The sequence below is a fragment of the Zalophus californianus genome, chromosome 10, assembly GCF_009762305.2.
Source record: "Zalophus californianus isolate mZalCal1 chromosome 10, mZalCal1.pri.v2, whole genome shotgun sequence".
NCBI lineage: Eukaryota > Metazoa > Chordata > Mammalia > Carnivora > Otariidae > Zalophus > Zalophus californianus.
The window spans coordinates 46,387,314-46,406,888 of NC_045604.1; the positions used below are offsets into that span (position 1 = coordinate 46,387,314).

The following is a 19,575-nucleotide window of genomic DNA, read 5'->3' on the forward strand; positions in this document are numbered from 1 at the left end:
ACTAATATTTTCCAATTTCTCTAGACATCACACTTCCTTTTCATTTGCTTTTATTACTTAATTACTTAAATAATAATTACTTAAATATTCACCCTTTCTAAAATTGGTCATTTCTACGATATCTGTGTGTTTCTGTTTGGAAATTTATTATAAACACATGTATACATACAAATGTTTATATTTTTTCTGTCTTGCACATTAAACTACAGATTCTTGAAGATAGACTAATTCCTCTATATTTGCTATAGTGACTATTTTAAGGTAATGATTTGTATATACTGTTCAAAATCGTTGTCTGTGTATTTCTGTAATATCACCATTATCAAACAGTGAGGGTCACCATTCAAGGGATGGAGATTCAAAATGTCACAGTCACTGTCATCAGAGCCATTATAATCCAGCTTGGGAGACAATATGCATTATTGTCTGTAGATATATACATTAATTAAATTAATGTAGCTATCTACTGCTGCACAGAAATTTATTCCAAAACTTAGTGTTGTAACAGAAACAACATTTTTTATATCCTACTTTGTTGAGTTGGAATCCCAGCGCGCCTTAGCTAGGTCCTCTGACTTAGGGTCTCTTGCAAGTCTGCCGTTAAGGTACTGGTTTGTTTGTAGTCATTGCATGGCTTGACTGGAGAAGAGTCCACTTAGTTACTGACATGGTTTTTGGATTCAGTTTCTCATGAGCTTTTGGACAGAGAAGGCCTTCAGGTCCTTCATGGCTGTTGGCCAGAGACTGCCCTCAGTTCCTTGCCATGTGAGCCTCTCTCTGGGAAAATAGGGTAGTGCACATGGGTAATTTCCATCAAAGAGCAAGAGAGGGCATGCAAGACAGAAGCCATAGTCTCGTTGTAACCTAATTTTAGTAGTGATAGCCCATCACTCTTGCACTATTCTCTTCATTAGAAGAAAGTCATTAGGTTCAGCCCATACTCAGAGAGGGGATTGATTACACAAGGGTATGAATATCAACTGGTGGGCATCATTGTAGGCCATTTTAGAAAATGCCTACCACATCTTGTAAGTAAGCAGTTAAGACATGTCATGAAAAGAATTCAGAGGAGGGTGCCTGGGTGACTCAGTCATTAAGTGTCTGCCTTCGGCTCAGGTCATGATCCCAAGGTCCTGGGATCGAGTCCCACATTGGGCTCCCTGCTCAGCGGGAAGCCTACTTCTCCCTCTCCCACTCCCCCTGCTTGTGTTCCTGCTCTCGCTGTGTCTCTCTGTCAAATAAATAAATAAAATCTTTAAAAAAAAAAGAATTCAGAGGAATGATCTCTAAGAGTTCAGACATTGAAGAAGGTGTTTTTAAAAAAGTTGAGACCTGAGTTAAATCTTGAAGAAAAGTTTGACAAGGGGGGAAACAAACTTTTATATAGAAAAAATATAAAGTAAGGTATAGAGGTGGAAATTTTTCTAGATTACTTTGGGAACAGAGAATAGGTAGTATAACTTGACAGTAGTATTTTTATGTAAAACATTATTGATCCTAAATCAGAAAACTATTTTCTCTTTTTGGTAAATGCTGCTTTTATCTCAACTTTGTTTGGGGTATTAATGGTTTTAAGTATCAGAGAAGTAGAAATTAAAGATTAAGCATATTTCTGAAATACTTTTTATCATGAAATTTTAAATTCTGAAATGTATTTAATGACAGATATGGGAAATGATGTGCTACTGTCTCCAAAGGCAAGAAAGTAGAGGTTTAGTCACCTAAAAACTCATTTAAATAAAAGTTTGACTTTTTCATCTTATGAAAAGGAAAAACAAAGTTTTGTAGGAGGCATGGCTTCGAATAAGAATGTACTTTACTGGGCGCCTGGGTGGCTCAGTCAGTTAAGCGTCTGCCTTCGGCTCAGGTCATGATCCCAGGATCCTGGGCTCGAGTCCCACATCGGGCTCCCTGCTCTGTGGGGAGCCTGCTTCTCCCTCTCCCTCTGCCTGCTTCTCTGCCTACTTGTGTTCTCTATCTCTCTGTCAAATAAATAAATAAAATAAAATAAAAAGAATGTACTTTACTAAAAAAAAAATCTTAAAAAGAATGTACTTTACTTACTAATCTTTTTTTGAGATGGAAATGCAAATTCATTAAATCAGCTTAAAGTGATAGGCACAAGAAAAGTATCATTTTTTTTTTCTAAACTCCCAGATTGAAGTTGCTCTTTGCATTATAGTAGATGTTTACTTAACCAGGCATGGTCCTAGCATAATGTCTTTGATGTTGTCACAAAAGTTACTGGTAGTAGTGACAGTAGCAACAGCAGAGTTAGCCTGTTTAATCTATTCCAGGCATCGCACCATGCATGCTGTCCTCATTAAACTCTCACGACAGCTCTGGTGTAAGTATGATTCTTATTCTCATTTTATAGATGAGGAAACTGAAAGCCACTGAGATTAAGGAGCTTGACAAAAACCAGACCAAACCCGACCAAAAACAAATATATGGCAGAGCCTTGATTCTAACCCAACTAGTTTTGATTCTAGTGCTAGAACTCTTAACCAAAGCAGTAGACTGCCTCTTAAGACCAACATTTAGTAAATATGGGCCATGTAAATGAACAATTTCAAATCAAATGACACTTTCATCTGGTCTATGTAGACTTTCTGGTGGGATCTGGATCAGCACCAATCCAAGCACTATTAATCAGTGTGGTTGGGAACTTTAGTTGGACAAATCTCCCTTTCAGTGTCTCTGCTAATTGTTATTAATGGATGCCTGTAAAACACATGTTAATTATTGCATTTTGGTTTGAGTACAGACTGTACAACAAAGAAACAACCCCTGCCTTTTGGAGTTCAGGTTTTAAAGAGAAGGCTTGATATAATCAGTTAACAAGAATGCTCTTCAAAGTGAAGTAGAGAAGCATGGGAACTTGGAGCCCAGGTATTGAAACCCTGTGGTGATAAGAAAGGACTGATCACCATGATACCTGAAAAATGCAACAGAATGTCTCTTGCTCCTTGTCTGTAGTTTTTGGAAAGTACTGGATATGTGACACAGCCTTTTGGTATCTGTAGGGACACGTATGCCTGGCCTTGCAATTGCAGCAGTGTGTTGGTGACCTGGGAAGAGAGGGAGTGGAATGGCTGCTATGTAGATGCCTTCCCAATACCAAGCATGGGCACCGGGTGCAGGTTTGTTTTGGGTTGAAAATAACGTTTGGAGAAGATTCACACTGGAACAAAGTAATTAACTTCATCAACCTTAATGAGACTGTGGTAGCTTTCAAATAGGGGAAACTTTTAGCCACCAACTAAGGTAAACACTTTGAACTTCATATTAGGAGAGGTATTTACATTTAAAATGGATACTCACATTGATGATTCAGTTTCACATTCACCATTTACAGTTATACAGAATATTTTGTATTTTTGATATTTCTCCTCCTCTGAAGCAAAAAAGCAAGACAGATACACATCATTGCAAGAGTATGTAGAGAAAATAAAAATCAATAATAATAATAATAATAATAATAATAATAATAATAGAACCGAAATATGACTGTGGTTGAATTTCAGTGTTACAAGTTTGTAGAGTGTCTTATTTCATTCAATCAAAAGGAATTCTTTGTATATTCAATAAAGACTAACAGTAGGAAGATGACATTGCCAAGAGTTGTGCATTTAAAAGAAAGATGGAAGTTTGAAGTGAGAGAATTGAAAACGAATACTGGATCCAGACAATGACTGTTTTGATTATTCTAAATATTTTACCTTCTTCAAATATTTCACTTCACAACAGTAACAGATAATGTCCCAAATCAGTGCTTTCCTTGTTACCTTGCCTAATGCTGAGAAATATTTTTGTGCCTTTTTCCAGAGACCATTATAAACCAATTAAGATCCACAAATTCATGAATACGACCAAAATTCATGAGTAAAACCTCAAGCTTGTATGTGATGGAGTGAAATTTTTCTCTCTTTAAATAATGGGTACACTAATTTGAAAATTTTTTGATGAAAGAAAATAGTTCTCATTATTCCACTTACGCCGAATGTCAATTTTTACTCTGGTGTGACCTTTCAGAATTTGTCCTTATGCATAGCTGTTTCTATAGTTGCAATCCAAGTATATATATTTTTTGTTTTGCCTCTCTTTATTTAGTGTTACATGATAAGCTGTTACTTGTGTTTCTACATAGAACAATAGTTAATGGCTACCCGATATTTTTTAGAGATTTATATGTTTCTAAACATTTTTCTATTTTGACATTATTTGTCGATATCTTACTTAGGTCTGTGTCTTTTTATTCTCAGTGAATTACAACAAAAAGGGAAATGACTTTATCAGAAGATACTTTTAAGACTTATACCTAAAATGCATATAACTATAGTACATTTCACAAAAGTGGGAACCACTTATAATCTTACCAAAGGTATACATATTCCAGGTTATGTTACAGTTTGAGTGATAATCTTAAAAAAAAATCCTTCTCTTTCTTACAAGGTACTTTAAGTTGGTTCAAGTTTCTCTCTTTCACTATAACTAAATATGAACATTTGCTTCTGGTCTAATTTCTTTGTTTTTCTTCTCTTAATGAATTTCCTTTTTATGTAGTGATTGATGCTTTTTTTTGGTGCAAATTTGAATGATCTCTTTAGATAGTATAGGTTTTAATCTATTTTAATTGATGACATAAATGTTGCCAAATCTGGCTTTATTTATTTTTTTCAATTTTAATATTCATTTGATTTTTTTGTTTGTTTTTATTGAAGTATAATTGACACACAGCATATGTTAGTTTTGGATGTACATAGTGATTTGACCACTCTATATGTTATTCTGTGCTCACCGCAAATGTAATTAATTTTCATTTGATTTCTATATATTCATATCTGTCAGTATTTCCCCTTGTGATTTTTTTCTGTTCCTTTGAAAAGGAGAATGTTATTCTTCTGTATATCAGATTTATATTCTAATTTGGATTCAGTTAAAATAATTATAATGGCTATATTGAACCATTTAAGCCTATTGGAGTTTACTATATTCTATAAAATATGAATTAAAGTTAAATATTTTTTAAAATAATCCTATTTTATGTATCTTGTCTTCAGATACTAGCTTGTATGTAGATTATTAATTCTTTTCCAGTTACTATATATTCATTTATATACCAGCAGTTCTGTCTTCTTAGTTATTGATGCTTGTGATGTCCTTTATTTTCTTATCAGTTTTCATTAATATAATTGCCCATGTGCTGTTCAAAATAAATTTAAGAATATTGTTGCTAGGTATTCTAAAACACACATAAACAAAAAAACCTTTTTTGAGATTTTTTTAATGTATTAAATCCATAAATTGTCAGAATGCATATATTTAAACATGTAGCTTTCTTTTATATAACAATGGTCTTTTTTCATAAAAAAATCTTTTATATTCCTCAATAAGGAGTACTACTTAATTCAATGTCTTTTTCTTTTTAAAGATTTTATTTGTTTATTTGACAGAGAAAGACACAGCGAGAGAGGGAACACAAGCAGGGGGGGTGGGAGAGGGAGAAGCAGGCTCTCCGCTGAGCGGGGAGCCCGATGTGGGACTCGATCCCAGGACCCTAGGCCCATGACCTGAGCCTAAGGCAGACACTTAACGACTGAGCCACCCAGGCGCCCCACAGTGTCTTGATAAACCTGGAACACTTATACTCTTGCTGGGATTGTAAATGAATAGTTAGTTCCTCATTTAACCTTCCTAAGTCTGGCTTATGTGTGTCTCTTCTAGCCAGTTGGAGGCATCATTATACGAATTGTATAATTTGGTTGCGTCCATGCACAAGTTAAATGCTCTGGTATTTACATTTAAAACTGGCATTGTACAAAATAAGTATGGATGGTAAAATCCATGCTAATAGTTTAAACTAGAGTTCAGAGAATTGCAGGGAGGAGATGAAGATCCTTCAGGCATGCTGCCAGGAGGGAGCACCCGCAGGCACCAGGATACCTGTGAGCCAAGTGCAGACTCATGCTGGCCCTTAAGATCCTGCCTCAGGTGCCAAGCTGAGCTCAGCATCTGGCCAGATGGGCTGTGGGATTGCTCTTCCCGCCAGGTGTGGGAGGGACAAGCATTGTGCTTCAGCCTGGGGCGGGGTCTGGTCACCTGAACCCGACAGCTTTTCCTATGGCCCCAATCTTTGGCAGACAGGCGACCCCCAGGGATCTTTAAACCTTGGCACTGAGACATGCTTAGTACCTGCGTTGGGAGTGTATAGAAGGTTTGCCCCTGCTGAGACATGGCTTTTGGTGGCCAGGGCTCCCAACCCTCCCCATCCTCACATCCATGTCCCTGCTGGGGTGGATGGTGGACAGTGACAGCTGTAGAAGCAGGACCAGGGTAGGGCCTGCAGGGTTGGGAGGGGGCTGTGAACCTGTCCTCAGAAGTAGTGGCAAGCAGGACCACACATGAGCCAAGCCTCCAAGCGCAGACTGAATGTTCCATTGTCCCATTGAGCTTCACTTATGAAACACAAATTCAGAGATAAAATTATTTCAAGACAGTTGACTGCAAAGCATTCTCAACGGAGCAGGGGCCTCTGAGAGCAGGGCCATGTACAACTGCTCTGGTCTTAAGTCCATGCAGTCAGCCCTTTAATTTGAAAGACACACCCAGACATTTCGGATTCTGCTATGTCTCTCTCTCTCTCTCTCTCTCTCTCTTTTTTTTTAATTTTTTAAAGATTTCATTTATTTATTTGTCAGAGAGAGAGCGCGAGCACACAAGCAGGGAGAGTGGCAGGCAGAGACAGAGGGAGAAGCAGGCTCCCCGCTGAGCAGGGGGCCCAATTCAGGGCTCAATGTGGGACTCGATCCCAGGACCCCAGGATCATGACCTGAGCTGAAGGCAGACGCTTAACCAACTGAGGCACCCAGGTGCCCCTCTGCTATGTCTCTTTAAATGTATTTGCTTGCTTGTGCTTTTTCCTGCAAATTTGAACTATTTGTTAAATGAATGAATGCAACTATTTAGGGGAAACCATATAAGTAATATCACATATATACAGACACATAAATGCATCTATCATATTTTTATCAATATCTCTGATTTCCATATTTTTGCCAATAAAGTGTTGCTTCATAAACATGATTTTGGATCTCTGAATTATATTTTCCCTGAAAACATGATCAAAGGACTGCATACATTTGTTTAGTTGTAGAAACAATCAGGGCTGAAATTAAGTCTCTTCTCTTAATGTGTGGAAATTTTCACAATATTAGTGATTCATTTCTAAGGACTAGTAAATGTATTGTTTCCTTCAACAACATTTTACTCCTTTTATAATTTTTCTTTATCCTTCACTGATGTCTAGATTTATTTGAAAGACCATTAATGCTAAAGAATTGTCTAAGAGAACAATTTGAAATGAATTCTAATTTTATCTTAAAATTAAAAACACATTTCCTTATAAGAATATCATTTTTTAAATTTTAAAATGTTATTGTACATAGTATTCATTTTCTTCTTGTTTGCTTTCAGAGTACCATGATCACACTGGAAAGCTTGTTAAATAAATTTTATTATTATATTAATTAAATTTTATTAAATAGCATGACAAAATATTATATGTTTTCTTATTTGAGTATACCTTATCAATGCATGGATGTATTTTGGGGTTAAAATGCCATTTTTTTAAATTTAGGATTTCAGGTAAAACTAAGAGTTTGAACTTTGTTGGCCATTAAAATTCCCACGGCTGTTTTTGTAAGAGTGCTTGCTGCAGCTCAGGCTAACGTCCAGTGTAAGCAATGATATCCTTCCTACTTAATATACCTCAAAGTCCTGTGTCAATTATTACAGCATTCTTCTTTGCTTCCTGTTCTAAAGAGCTGTGTAACATTGCTGAATTCATGTTCATGATTTTTTCTGTATCCTGTTCAGCAGCAGGCCAAGTGAAATGACCCTTGCATTTTACAAATATTATCTGCCATTTCGTTAAGTGCATACATTTAAGGTTATCGTACAACTCATTGTTAAAGGAATAATCTCTTTGGATAGTGGAGCAGAATGCTATTTAATCAACATGAGATAACATGCTAGGCATGAATTCACCATTGGCCTGGATTTTATAAAACACACCAAATACATCACTTCATGTCAAAACAATCATTAAGGGCCTTTAAGTGGTCTTGAAAATTACCTATTCTCATGTGAGTAGGAATGTACTCAATTAAATGAGTCCTGAAATATACTTGGCATTAGCTTAGTTCAAAGTCAGGAAACAGTTCTGTTTTCATGGATTAGATGCAGATCATTTAAAAATGGTGCTGGACAGCAACATTATAATTGAATGAGGATAGGGAAATCTGGAAAGAGTGTATTGTGGATTAAAGTGAAAACAGTAAAAGTAAATATAGTTATTAATCTGCTTTTCTGTAGCATCCCAAAGCAGGAAACAAAATTTATTAGTTTTCATTTAGATAACTTCAGTGCTTTGAATATGTCTGTTTGCTAGCAACTTTGCACATAGAAGACATCTTAATTGATTTGTGTTTAATTGACCAAGAGTAGAATTTTTAGAGCATGGAACATGTTGAGATTCAGTTCATGGAAGGGATTTTGAGCAGCCCATGTCCCAGTGCCTGGAATTTCTCTGCTCTAATGCCAGGCTCTGTTAATCTGGTGCTCTCTTCAAGTCCTAACTCCTTCCTCATCTCCTCCTTGATGCCTTCACTGTGTGTTTCCCTAGAGTTCAGGGGTCTCTTTTCTCTCTGGACATTGAGAAAGTTTGCAATCCCTTTCTGTATTACTTGGCTCTTTTCAGGCACTATATAGACTTTCTAATTTTTCATAGCTCGCTGTAGTTTTCAACAATTTCCATTGTGACAAGCCCTGTGATTTATATATATGTTTGATTCTTCTATAATGCTCTGCAAATATTGTTTAGTTTATAATGCAGCTAGGGGTTCTCATTTTAACTTTCCATGTATTTACGTGTAACTATAAATATAAAACCACGAACTATATATTTTTTAAAACCAAAGAAATTGTGAACACCATTATCAAATCATGCACAGACAGTGTTTAAATCCCAGCAAGCAGCACTTTCTATTCCTCGTATTATCAAGAAGCTCTTTGAGGAAAAAAAACTGTAAGGAGCAGAAATCTGTTAGTGGAAAGGAAAAAGGAAGTGAGAAACTGGATATCGATCTTGCCAAGTGAAGCAGTGAAAGAAAATATTACATTGTGAAGTTCTTTCCATTATTTTCTCAAATACAACCCAACAACTGAGATTAAGAGAACAATGGCTGAGATGCTGGAAATAAATCCAACCCATCTGATAAGTCCCTAGGAAACGAGAAATAACAAAATGAAAAGAGGAGACTGCCTTGGAGTTTTGGACACTTTTTTTTTTTAAATCAAAAGTGGTCTTCTGAAGCATGACATATTTCTTATATTTGTAACAATACATGTTGCCCTAATGTTTCTCTTTTCTTAATATTTTATTTATTTATTTATTGAGAGAGGGAGTGCATGTGCAAGCAGGGGGAGGGGCAGAGGAAGAGGGAGAGAGAAAATCTCAAGCAGACTCTGTGCTGAGCATGGAGCCCGATGCAGGGCTGGATCAGGACCCTGAGATCATGTCCTGAGCTGAAACCGAGAGTCCAACGCTCAACTAACTGAGCCACCTAGACGCCCTGTGTCTTTCTTTTTTTTTTTTAAGTTAAGCTGTATGTGGAAAATGTTACCTATTGATTATATATTAATAACTTAGTTGAAGTAACGAACAAAACATTTGGTTAATAGGGAAAACTGAAAACTTTCTTGGTTGGCTAATCAGCGTCATATTGATCATGTCACGTGGTGTTTAGCTATAGCATAGAGGCTCCATGATGTAATGAAAAGAGCAAGAAATAGAGGATCCAAAGGCTTGGGCTTAAACTTTAACCTTTATTCTTTTTTTTCTTTATTGTTCCTTGTTCTATTAAAGATAATATCCAGGCATGCAACAATAAAGAATTCTGGATGTTGTGTGCATCAGATTAGGCATTCGAACATAGCCTATCTTGCCTGTGGTCCAGAGGAAAGGAGGAGAAAGTCAGTAGTAATATAGTCATCAACAGACTGGAGATCTTGGAAAAGAAGAAGTATTAGTGAGCTGCACATGTTGCTCTGTGTAGAAAATGTTTTCAAATAGCTTAACTTTTTTTTTCCACCATCAAAGTTTTCAATTTCATCTTCACTGGACCTCAAGTTTTCTTGTCTGTGGGTAAAGAAATTGAACCAAATATCTTTAATGTCCTTCTAGCTCAGTGCTTCTATTTGGAGATTGATGGTTAATTGATTTTTTTTGTTGGGTTTTCTTTGTAAGCAATAAGATAAAATTAACTGAATAAGGTGGAGATGATCTCTGCATTCTATTGAATGCTGTTCATCTTCATTTTCCCCATGTCTTTATTGTACAAATATTATCAAAACGACATTAAAGCAAATTGGAGAAAAGTCAAAACATTCAAGGAGTAGGACTTAAGTCAGGCTAGGATGAGCAGCATATGGGCAAATGAAAGACAGTGGGGATGGCCATGGGGGTAGTGAGGAAGCACAGTAGCCTCATGCTAAGGGATGTTGACAAAGTTAGAAAACTGGATTAATAGAAGAGAGACTTGGAATGCCTTGGAGAGTTCTCATTTAATTCTGTAAGCAATAGAGGACCATGTTCAGGCCGGAAGAGAGGACAAAGTTGTACCTGCTGGATGTCATCAAAGGCTTGGCAGGGGATGAAACCAACATGAGCAAAAAGGAAGAGAAGAGGAAATTGCTCATAACACAACTGGCACAGGACTGTATTAAGTGAAGAGAAAGACTGGAATGGAAGCAAGTCCTGAAAGGGAGGAGGGTGATTTTGTCAAATAGTCATATCATTCAATTCAAAAGAATTGGAAAGGATGGTTGCAGCTGGAGGGATATGGCAGTTCAGCAAGCCCTCACCTCTCCTGCGTATTTCTCATAACTGATAAAAAGATTTATCTCAGCTGTCCAATGTAGTTTACAAAAATGCTTATTAATGAGCTTCAGGAGGGATTTCCTATCTTTGTTGAAAACAAATGGGTATTTGAGTCTATGGATATAAATGAAGTCTAATCAGTTCTCTTATTTTAATAGCAGTCCTTGATCTCCACTCTTGAAGAACAGGCATATATCCAGGGCTATTTTTAAAATTCTTATTATAGGGAATATTCTTCTATGTGTGTCCTTTTTTGTCTTATGTAATTGCTTTCCTCTAGTATTCTTTGTATTTCTTTCTGATTCTTGAGCTTTGAATTATAGAGTTATTTCAGTATTATGCCATGCAGGAACATAGAAGTTTGGCTTGACAATGCTGCTGACAATTTATATGTCAGGGTGTAACTGTCTGGCATATTCTTTGCTATTTTGCATTCCTTTGCAAAGTATGCCTTTGTTTAGTCTTGAGGGAGTAGGCTTCTCTGATTTTCCATATACTTGGGACAAGACTTTCACATAACTAATAACTGTTCTGCTTGGTATGGAATGCAGATGTTTGCATTTTCACACGGTTCTTTCAGTTGCCTCTCCATTCCTTTTGCATACTGCAAGGTGTCTAATCTGTGATGAAGAATGCAGGCATAGTTTTCATGTGATTTTTAAGAAAAATTACATGGGTTGTGGCAGACAAATTGTGCTTCCTTTCCAATTTACCTCATTTATTTCTAAAATCCTACAGTCTGTTTTTGTATTATATTTAGCATGTTATAGAAGGCCTGACTAATTAATTATTATCCTTTGAAGTCATAAAGTCTTTTGTCTAGCAGTGCCTTTGAACCTAGAAAATGTCTTATAAAAACTCAGTATTAAATATTTTTATAATTTTGTATTGTAGTTGCATATTATCATTTTGAATGCTGCCTGTATCTTCATTAGATAAAGTAGAAAACTTTTCATCCACCCTGGGAATTTAGGACGATATGTCTGTGCATGTGATACTCTGATGAATTTTAATACTATATTCCTTAAATATATGAATGTTTCTTAAGGAAGTAATTGATTCCTGTAAAGGCCACTTTCTACTTGTCTATTTTAAACGTTGATGGTTTTTTTTTTAAGAAAATGATCTTTGTGGATTAAAATGTTTACCATAGACATACTGTATCCTATAAAAATAATATTGCCAAATTTACCCACCCTGGTATCTGGGCTCTTTCTCTTCACCTGACTTACTAAGGTCCTGATTTTCCAAGGAATGCAGTGGCCCCACTTGTTCCCATTTGGAGTGGTGGTTTGTGCAGTACATCAGGATAGTCAGGTAATTATGGTGGTCAAAGTCAGCTAAGGAGAATGGTGATAGTGATGGACAGCAACCCCAGCTGGGAGAAGGAAGTGATAGGCAGACTATTTCCTGAACTTTTAATGTCCTCATTTCAGTGCTTCTGCAAGTTCTTAAAAACACTGTGGCATTAATGTTCATTCACTTTTATGTTGTTTAATGTTAAATTTTTTTTTCAACTAATTTGGACTTACAGAAAAGTTGCCAACAAATTTACAATGTATAGTTGAGAAAACAGAATTATAGGCTGGATAAGTGATTAATTTAGAGTCTAGCAACAAAGTAGGTATTCAATAAATATTCACTGACCAGTGAGAGTAAAAAGGGACCGAATCTGGGGTCTCCTGACTCTTTGTCTTATGACATTTTTGACTGCCCCTTTGCATTTCCCAAGGCTAAACATTCACTCTGCATAAGCATGATTTCCAGCAAATTTTAAGTTATTCTTTGGTAGCTATAAACTGAGAAACTGTTGTTTTGCTGGCTATATATTTCTTATTAGTAAATAACCATGTAGTGCCAAATGAAAAGACATTTGCAAACACAGTAAAGTCTTTAATGCTGTTGATTACAATTTATTCACCTGTGTCATTTTTATCTTCATAGAAATTGGCCCAGTGACAATTACCACAGATCCCAAGAAATTTCAGTATGAACTCAGAGAACTTTATGTTCAGGTAAGTGCTTGCTTTCAATTTTTCAATTTGTTTTAGGGGAAAGGAAAATCATGAACTTTTGTCTGATTTCCTTTATTTTTAAATCTGATAGAAATAATTGTTGGGTTTTAAATTCCAATACCACCTCTTTTTCTCACTTTTCACTTTCTCACTGCCACTTCTCTTGAGTGTTGAATAAATTGAACAATAGATATGGGAGTGGGGCAGTTTGGGTTCATCTTCATTTATGCATCATCTATGGTTGCTTTCATGTAACAATAGCAGATAAAAGTAGTTTTGACAGACTATTTGGCCCTCATAGCCTAAGATATTTCCTATATGACCCTCTACAGAAAAAGTTTACTGAACCCAGCTCTCGGTGAGTCCCTTCATTGAGAATCATAAGGAACAGTTAATTCTTTTCCCAAAACAGAAATGGTATCATTAAAATAATTTTGATATTCTATGCTATAAATCAACTGTATAAAATTTTTGACCATAAGTATAATTTGGTTATTAGAGAAGAAGAATAACATTGGTTTAACTGTTATTCTGAAAAACAGGACTTGGAGATAGGGTTAGTATGTACTTTCTCCTTAGTGCTGCTTTGAGATTATTATTGCTTAATCCATTCATTAAAACCAAAAAAACTTGCTCTTTGAGGCTGCTTCACTATGCTATCCTCCATAGATGGTCTCTGCTGTAGTCATTTCCAGAACTTTTGACCACTCCTCATCATTCAACTAAGCTATTGGTACCTGGATCTTTGGCTACCTTTCCCTTTCAGGGCTGCCACTATCCCAGGGACCTCAGTATTTATGGGAATGACCTGTCAGAACCTTCTCCCCTCAGTTCCTTGACCTGCTAGTCATCTTCAATAACCTGTTCTTTACTTTATCTCAGTCTTCCATTCCCACACACATCCTCTGGACCTTATCATCACCAATCCATTCTACCACTCAAATCACTAATTCAAGCATTTGAACCTTGAACAGCAACCGTCTGTCTACCAAGATTGTTGATGCAATTGCTTACAACTGCTCCTTCACCCTCATTAACCCCTGTCCTGTCTCCCAGGCAATCAGATCTCTCCTTTTTTTACTTCCCTCCAGTCTAGCCCAGAGTCCTATCATTTCAAAAACATAGCTTTTTTTTTCTTGTCCATTGCTTTTCTGTTCTGTTTCCTCTCTGACCCCAATTATCTGCATTATTCATGCCTATCCACCAGTGGTCAAGTGCTGTTGAAGTCTCACAACAGAGCAGGTTGATTCCACTGTAAATACAAACCCACCTATCTCCACTGGACTCTCAATACTCCCATGATCTTACTGTATTTCTTTGGTCAATTAAGTCTCCCATTTCAGGACACCTGGGTGCCTCAGTTCGTTAAGTGTCTGCCTTTGGCTCAGGTCATGATCCCAGGGTCCTGGGCTCCTTGCTCAGCAGGGAGCTGCTTCTTCCTCTGCCTCTGCCCTTCCCCCTGCTTATGATCGCTCTCTCTCTCTCTCTCTCTCTCTCTCTCTGTCAAAATAAATAAAATCTTTAAAAAAAATAAATAAATCTCCTATTTCTCACAATGACAATTATAGATCTTGTCTATTCTTTTTAAATCTCCATCCCCTCACCCTTTTACTACTGGTTATTTCAGTGAGTTATCTACTCTGAACAAGTGACCTCACTTACTGTTTCAAACACAGACACATAAAAATGGCAGCCCTCTTTTCCTCATACCTCAAATCCACTGACATCCAGTACCCATCCTATTCTCATTCTTTACTTGATCTAAACTCTTTGGCTTTCTCAGGAACCTAGCACTCTCAAGCCGTTCCTCTCAGCTGCTTAAAAGTTCCCATTTATTCTTAAATATGTCCTAGTCTCTCCAAAAAACAAACAAATCCCAATAAACCAAACCATAAAAAGCAAAACAAAATAAACAATAAATCTCTATTTTTCTCAACTCCTCTTATAAATAACAACTTTTATCCTTCTTAGTTCCTGCAATGTCAAGAAAGTTGTCTGTATTCACCACCATCATTTCCTCACACCCACCTCCCCTATTCACTCCTCCATCTATGTCACTCTAGTCCCCACAGCCCCACACCATCAAAGTAGCTCTAGCTGGTGACATGTGATCTCTGTCTTGTTAAATGCAGTGGAAACATTTCAGTCATCAGCATATTAGATGGACATCTTTGTTGTCTTTGACAAATACACTCTTCCTTACACTCTCATTTTCTTCCCACTTTTCCTCAGCTTCCTAGGCAGCTCATTTCTCTCCACATGCCCTTTCCATTGCTCCATCCTTGGTCCTAAATCCTTGCTCTTTGTCCTCTATTTGTTATCTTTGTGAATGATGCCTATAATATTTTGGTTATACTACCAAAAAATCTGAATCATCCTTAATATACTTCTCCCTTTCCCCCCAGCATCCAAACCATCAAGTCTTCGTTTTTAACTTTCTAAATATTTTTCATATCAATTGACTTCTCTCTATTTCTGTTGGTACTACCTTAGCTCCAATTACTATATCTTTAGTCTAAACAAATCAAAAAAGCTTCTAAGTGATTTTCCTGCATTTACTCTTGCTTTTATTTTCTAGGCTATTCTCTATTCTGCAAACAAAATGATCTCAAAATACATCTCTGAACATTTCCCCCTAATATCCTCTGCAGTCATCCCCACCTCATCAAATTCTTCCCAAGATTTTGAGTGATGTGAGATCTGTCTCTGTTTCAGCCCTGTATAGAGCCACTCTCTCCTCTGGGCTTGGGCTCTGTCTTAGGGCCTTACATAGAGCCTTCCCATATGTGTATCCTCACCCATCTCCTGGTGGCATTTTTGCACATGCTCTTCTCCTTGGATAGGAAGTTCCTGTCCTTCATCCTGTCTTCACTTCCATGTTCCCTTAACCTAGTTTGAAATCCGGTATTCAAAGTCTAATCTTAAATACCGTTTCCTCAGAGATCCTGCCCTGTCCTCCAGGCTTGGTCATATCTCACTACCTCTTTCCATCACAAAGTAGCTGGGATTTCACATTGAAGAATCATGTCTGGTTTAATTCATCATTACCCTAGTAAAATGCATGGCAAATAAAACATGCTCACTCTTCGATGAATGAAAGAAAGACTAAATATACCACTATATACAAATCAACAGAGTCCAAATTAGAGTTGAAGATTAATACTTCGGTTTCACTGTTGGGCGAATGACTTGATTTGTAACTGTGCATAGTATGAGCATAATTGGGGCATAGGGTGAAAAAGCCAAAGCTTGGCATTCCAAATATGTATTAAGTCATGATTCTTTTATTGTGCCTATCTCTATAGTTTTTAAATTATACACTAAAATAAACTATATTTCATAAGAAATCTAAATAGATTTATATAGTTATCCCTTGGCTATTTTTCTCTTTTACTAAGCTTATTCTGATGATTTTTTCTACTAATAGTCCTCTGTTTCCTTTCTCTTATACCATCTCATTCTTTTTTAGTCATTTCTTGATACTTACTGAGAATTTACTTTTCTGTCCCTCCATCTAGCAAATTCTTTGCCACTTTAGATGTCCAGATCCTCTGAAAAAAATCTTTTCCATAAAAATTTCTATCCTTTACATGGATCATAGGAATTAGAAATTGTATTGCCTTGGTTGTTAAAATTTTTATGTTGCCTTATTCTGCCATGCATGAGCTCCTGTGATCAAGAGTCTTGTAGCTCTCATTGAGCCTCTGATCCACCTGTGGGATGAACTGATATATGCACTAGAGTGGACTTAAATAGCTGTTGAATAAATGGATGTTATATGAGGGTAGCCTCTTTTAAAAATATATATTTAACAGTAAACTATATCAAATATAATTTAAGCTTTACTTGATTGTACAAAGGGTAACTTAAACCTAATTATCAGTTTTCATTACATAGAGATTCAGAAGGGCCAAGGAATGGAGATTTCTAGCTGATAGAATATTAAGAAAGGATTTACTGTATTCACTTTTTTTTTTCTATGCAGAGGTACAGCTGAACTGTATTCTTTAATATCTGGCTAGAATGAAAATTCCTACATTCTCAATGAGACCTGGCACGGGCACTTCCTGATTTCCTGCCTCTCCCTTTCTTTTGTTCTGAAGGATCTTCAAGGAGTGTACTTATCCTCTATGCTCCATTTGCCTGTAGGGTGAAGGATCATGATTCCTGACTTAACACTCCTTTGATGCCCTCCCCAGAGCCCTGGTGCATCACCTTCTGGAATTGAGCCTGATACAGGCACTCCATAGGGTTGTATCATATCTCTGTTCAAGAAAATAATCTTTCTTTTCTTTTCTCCTGGAATGAAAGCTGTTGTACATTTCTCTGGAGGTTTTCTCTGGACTGGCTACATCTTATGGGGTTTATTTTTGCATCGTCTTGGGATCGAAGAGGATGCTTAAGTAGAACAGCCAGTTTGGGAAGAAACCAGATATTTACTTTTGCCCTTTATTCAACATTGGACATTGTTAAAGGCACTGGGGATACCATGGAAGGTTATTTTTTTTTCCTATTTTCAAAGATTCGAAGTTTCTGGTGAATTGTTTCTTTTTAAATGAATGGCAAAAAGTTTCTTTGAGTAAGGATCAAATATGAAAAGACTCTAGGCGACATCATCACTTAACACCTAATCTGAAGAATATATTTTGTTTTCTCTTCAGTGTTTGCTTAGAGAATATTGTATTATTTCATAAATCAGTCTAGAAACTAAATGTTACAAATTTCATAAAATTTTAGTATGAGATACTAAATTTTGTTTTGTATATAATTTCCAGACCCCTCTTCAGGTCCCCCTCTACCATTTTTAGTGCCTCCCCGCAAATCACTGGTATCATGAGCAACAAATTGCATCCTACTAAAACTAACTTAGCTTTTAAAAAATCTTTTTAAAGTTAATAATTTTTTGCATTTGTAATAATTTTGAAAATAAGAAAAGTAAATTTAGTTTTAAGTAAATTATTGACCGTTAACATTACACTAGGCTTAGCTATTTTTCTTATAGAGATATTGCTTAAAAAGCAATTTAAAATTTTCCAAGAAAAACTTAGAAAAAAAATCACTAAACTTAAATCATTAAATTTATAATATTAATTTCATTTTTCTTTATCATCTTTCATCTGGAATACAAGGAAGTAACTTGAAAAGTATCTGAGCTTTCTCTCTGGGGAAAAGAAGGGAAGACAAATGTCAACAAATGGTATTCAAATCACACAGAGCTTTGGGAATTAGTATCCTGTAAATATGCAGTGCAAAGTCCTATCTCAGGTCACATTCTTTATAGGAAACTATAAAACTTTTTGATTTTTAGAAAATGGTATAGCAGTGATATGCTTTTAAGCCTTTTATCTATATGTTCTTTTTTAAAAGATTTTATTTATTTATGAGAGAGAGAGGGTGTGAGCACGCAGGAGCAGTGTTGGGGGGAGGGGCATAGAGAGAGAGGGAGAAACAGACTCCCTACGGAGCAGGAAACCTGACCCCAGGACTTGATTCCAGGACCCTGGGGAATATGACTTGGCAGATGCTTCACCGACTGAGCCACCCAGGCGTCCCCTATCTATATGTTTTTGTTTTAAAGAACAAAAAGCAGTTAGTCAACCATTTGAAATGTAAAGAAAAAGGAAGTTTTACAATAATAGGATTATTGTAAAAAAATACATTTTTTTCATATAGATAGTTGGTCCCTAAAACTGAAAAGCTTTACACACAATTTAATTTCCCTTTGCAGGGGCGCCTGGGTGGCTCAGTCATTGAGCATCTGCCTTCGGCTCAGGTCATGATCCCGGGGTCCTGGGATCGAGCCCCACATCAGGCTTCCTGCTCCGCGGGAAGCCTGCTTCTCTCTCTCCCACTCACCCTGCTTGTGTTCCTTCTCTCACTGTGTCTCTCTCTGTCAAGTAAATAAATAAATAAACAAATAAAATCTTTAAATAAATAAATAAATAAATAAATAAAATCTTTAAAAAAAATTTCCCTTTGCAAAGTCTATTAGTAAAATTGACCTTAAAAAAAGCAGGAATAAGAGTAAAAATATTACAACAGCATCATCACATAGCAACAAGATAGTTATGAAGAAGATGGGGGTAAGATCCAATTATTGCAATTCTTTAACAGAAATAGAAGGGAAATAGGCAAACTGCTGCAGGCTGAGGGTAAGGGAAAAAAATGTTTTGCTGTAGTGTAGGAACAGCTGATGTGAAGGATTAACTGCCAAAGGGGAGAGTATGAGAAACCATGGCCAGACAGGCCAAGATTTAGAGGAGGACAAGATAGTGCTGATTTTTTTTTTGAAAGATTTTATTTACTTATTTGACAGAGAGAGACACAGCAAGAGCCAGGAACACAAGCAGGGGGAGTGGGAGAGGGAGAAGCAGTCTTCCCATCAAGGAGGGAGCCCCAAAGTGGGGCTCGATCCCAGGACCCTGGGATCATGACCTGAGCCGAAGGCAGACAGACGCTTAACGACTGAGCCACCCAGGCGCCCCAAGATAGTGCTGATTTTAGAAAAGCAATTTATGATGAAAATTTTCTATACACTTTATCTAATTTCTCATATTCTAAATCATGTTACTATGTAAAAGTATGTTTTTTATTTTTAGATTTATAAGACAATTTATA

General features: G+C 36.5%; 1 protein-coding gene across 1 annotated transcript in view; it reads left to right on the forward strand.

The window, feature by feature from the left end:
• The window catches only part of HMCN1 (hemicentin 1), a 471,707-nt gene that overhangs the window by 95,942 nt on the left and 356,190 nt on the right, over positions 1-19,575 (forward strand). The window contains exon 2 of the mRNA XM_027611279.2: positions 12,887-12,957. Within this exon, the coding sequence (XP_027467080.1) occupies positions 12,887-12,957 (71 nt within the window). The remainder of the gene's footprint in view (positions 1-12,886; positions 12,958-19,575) is intronic.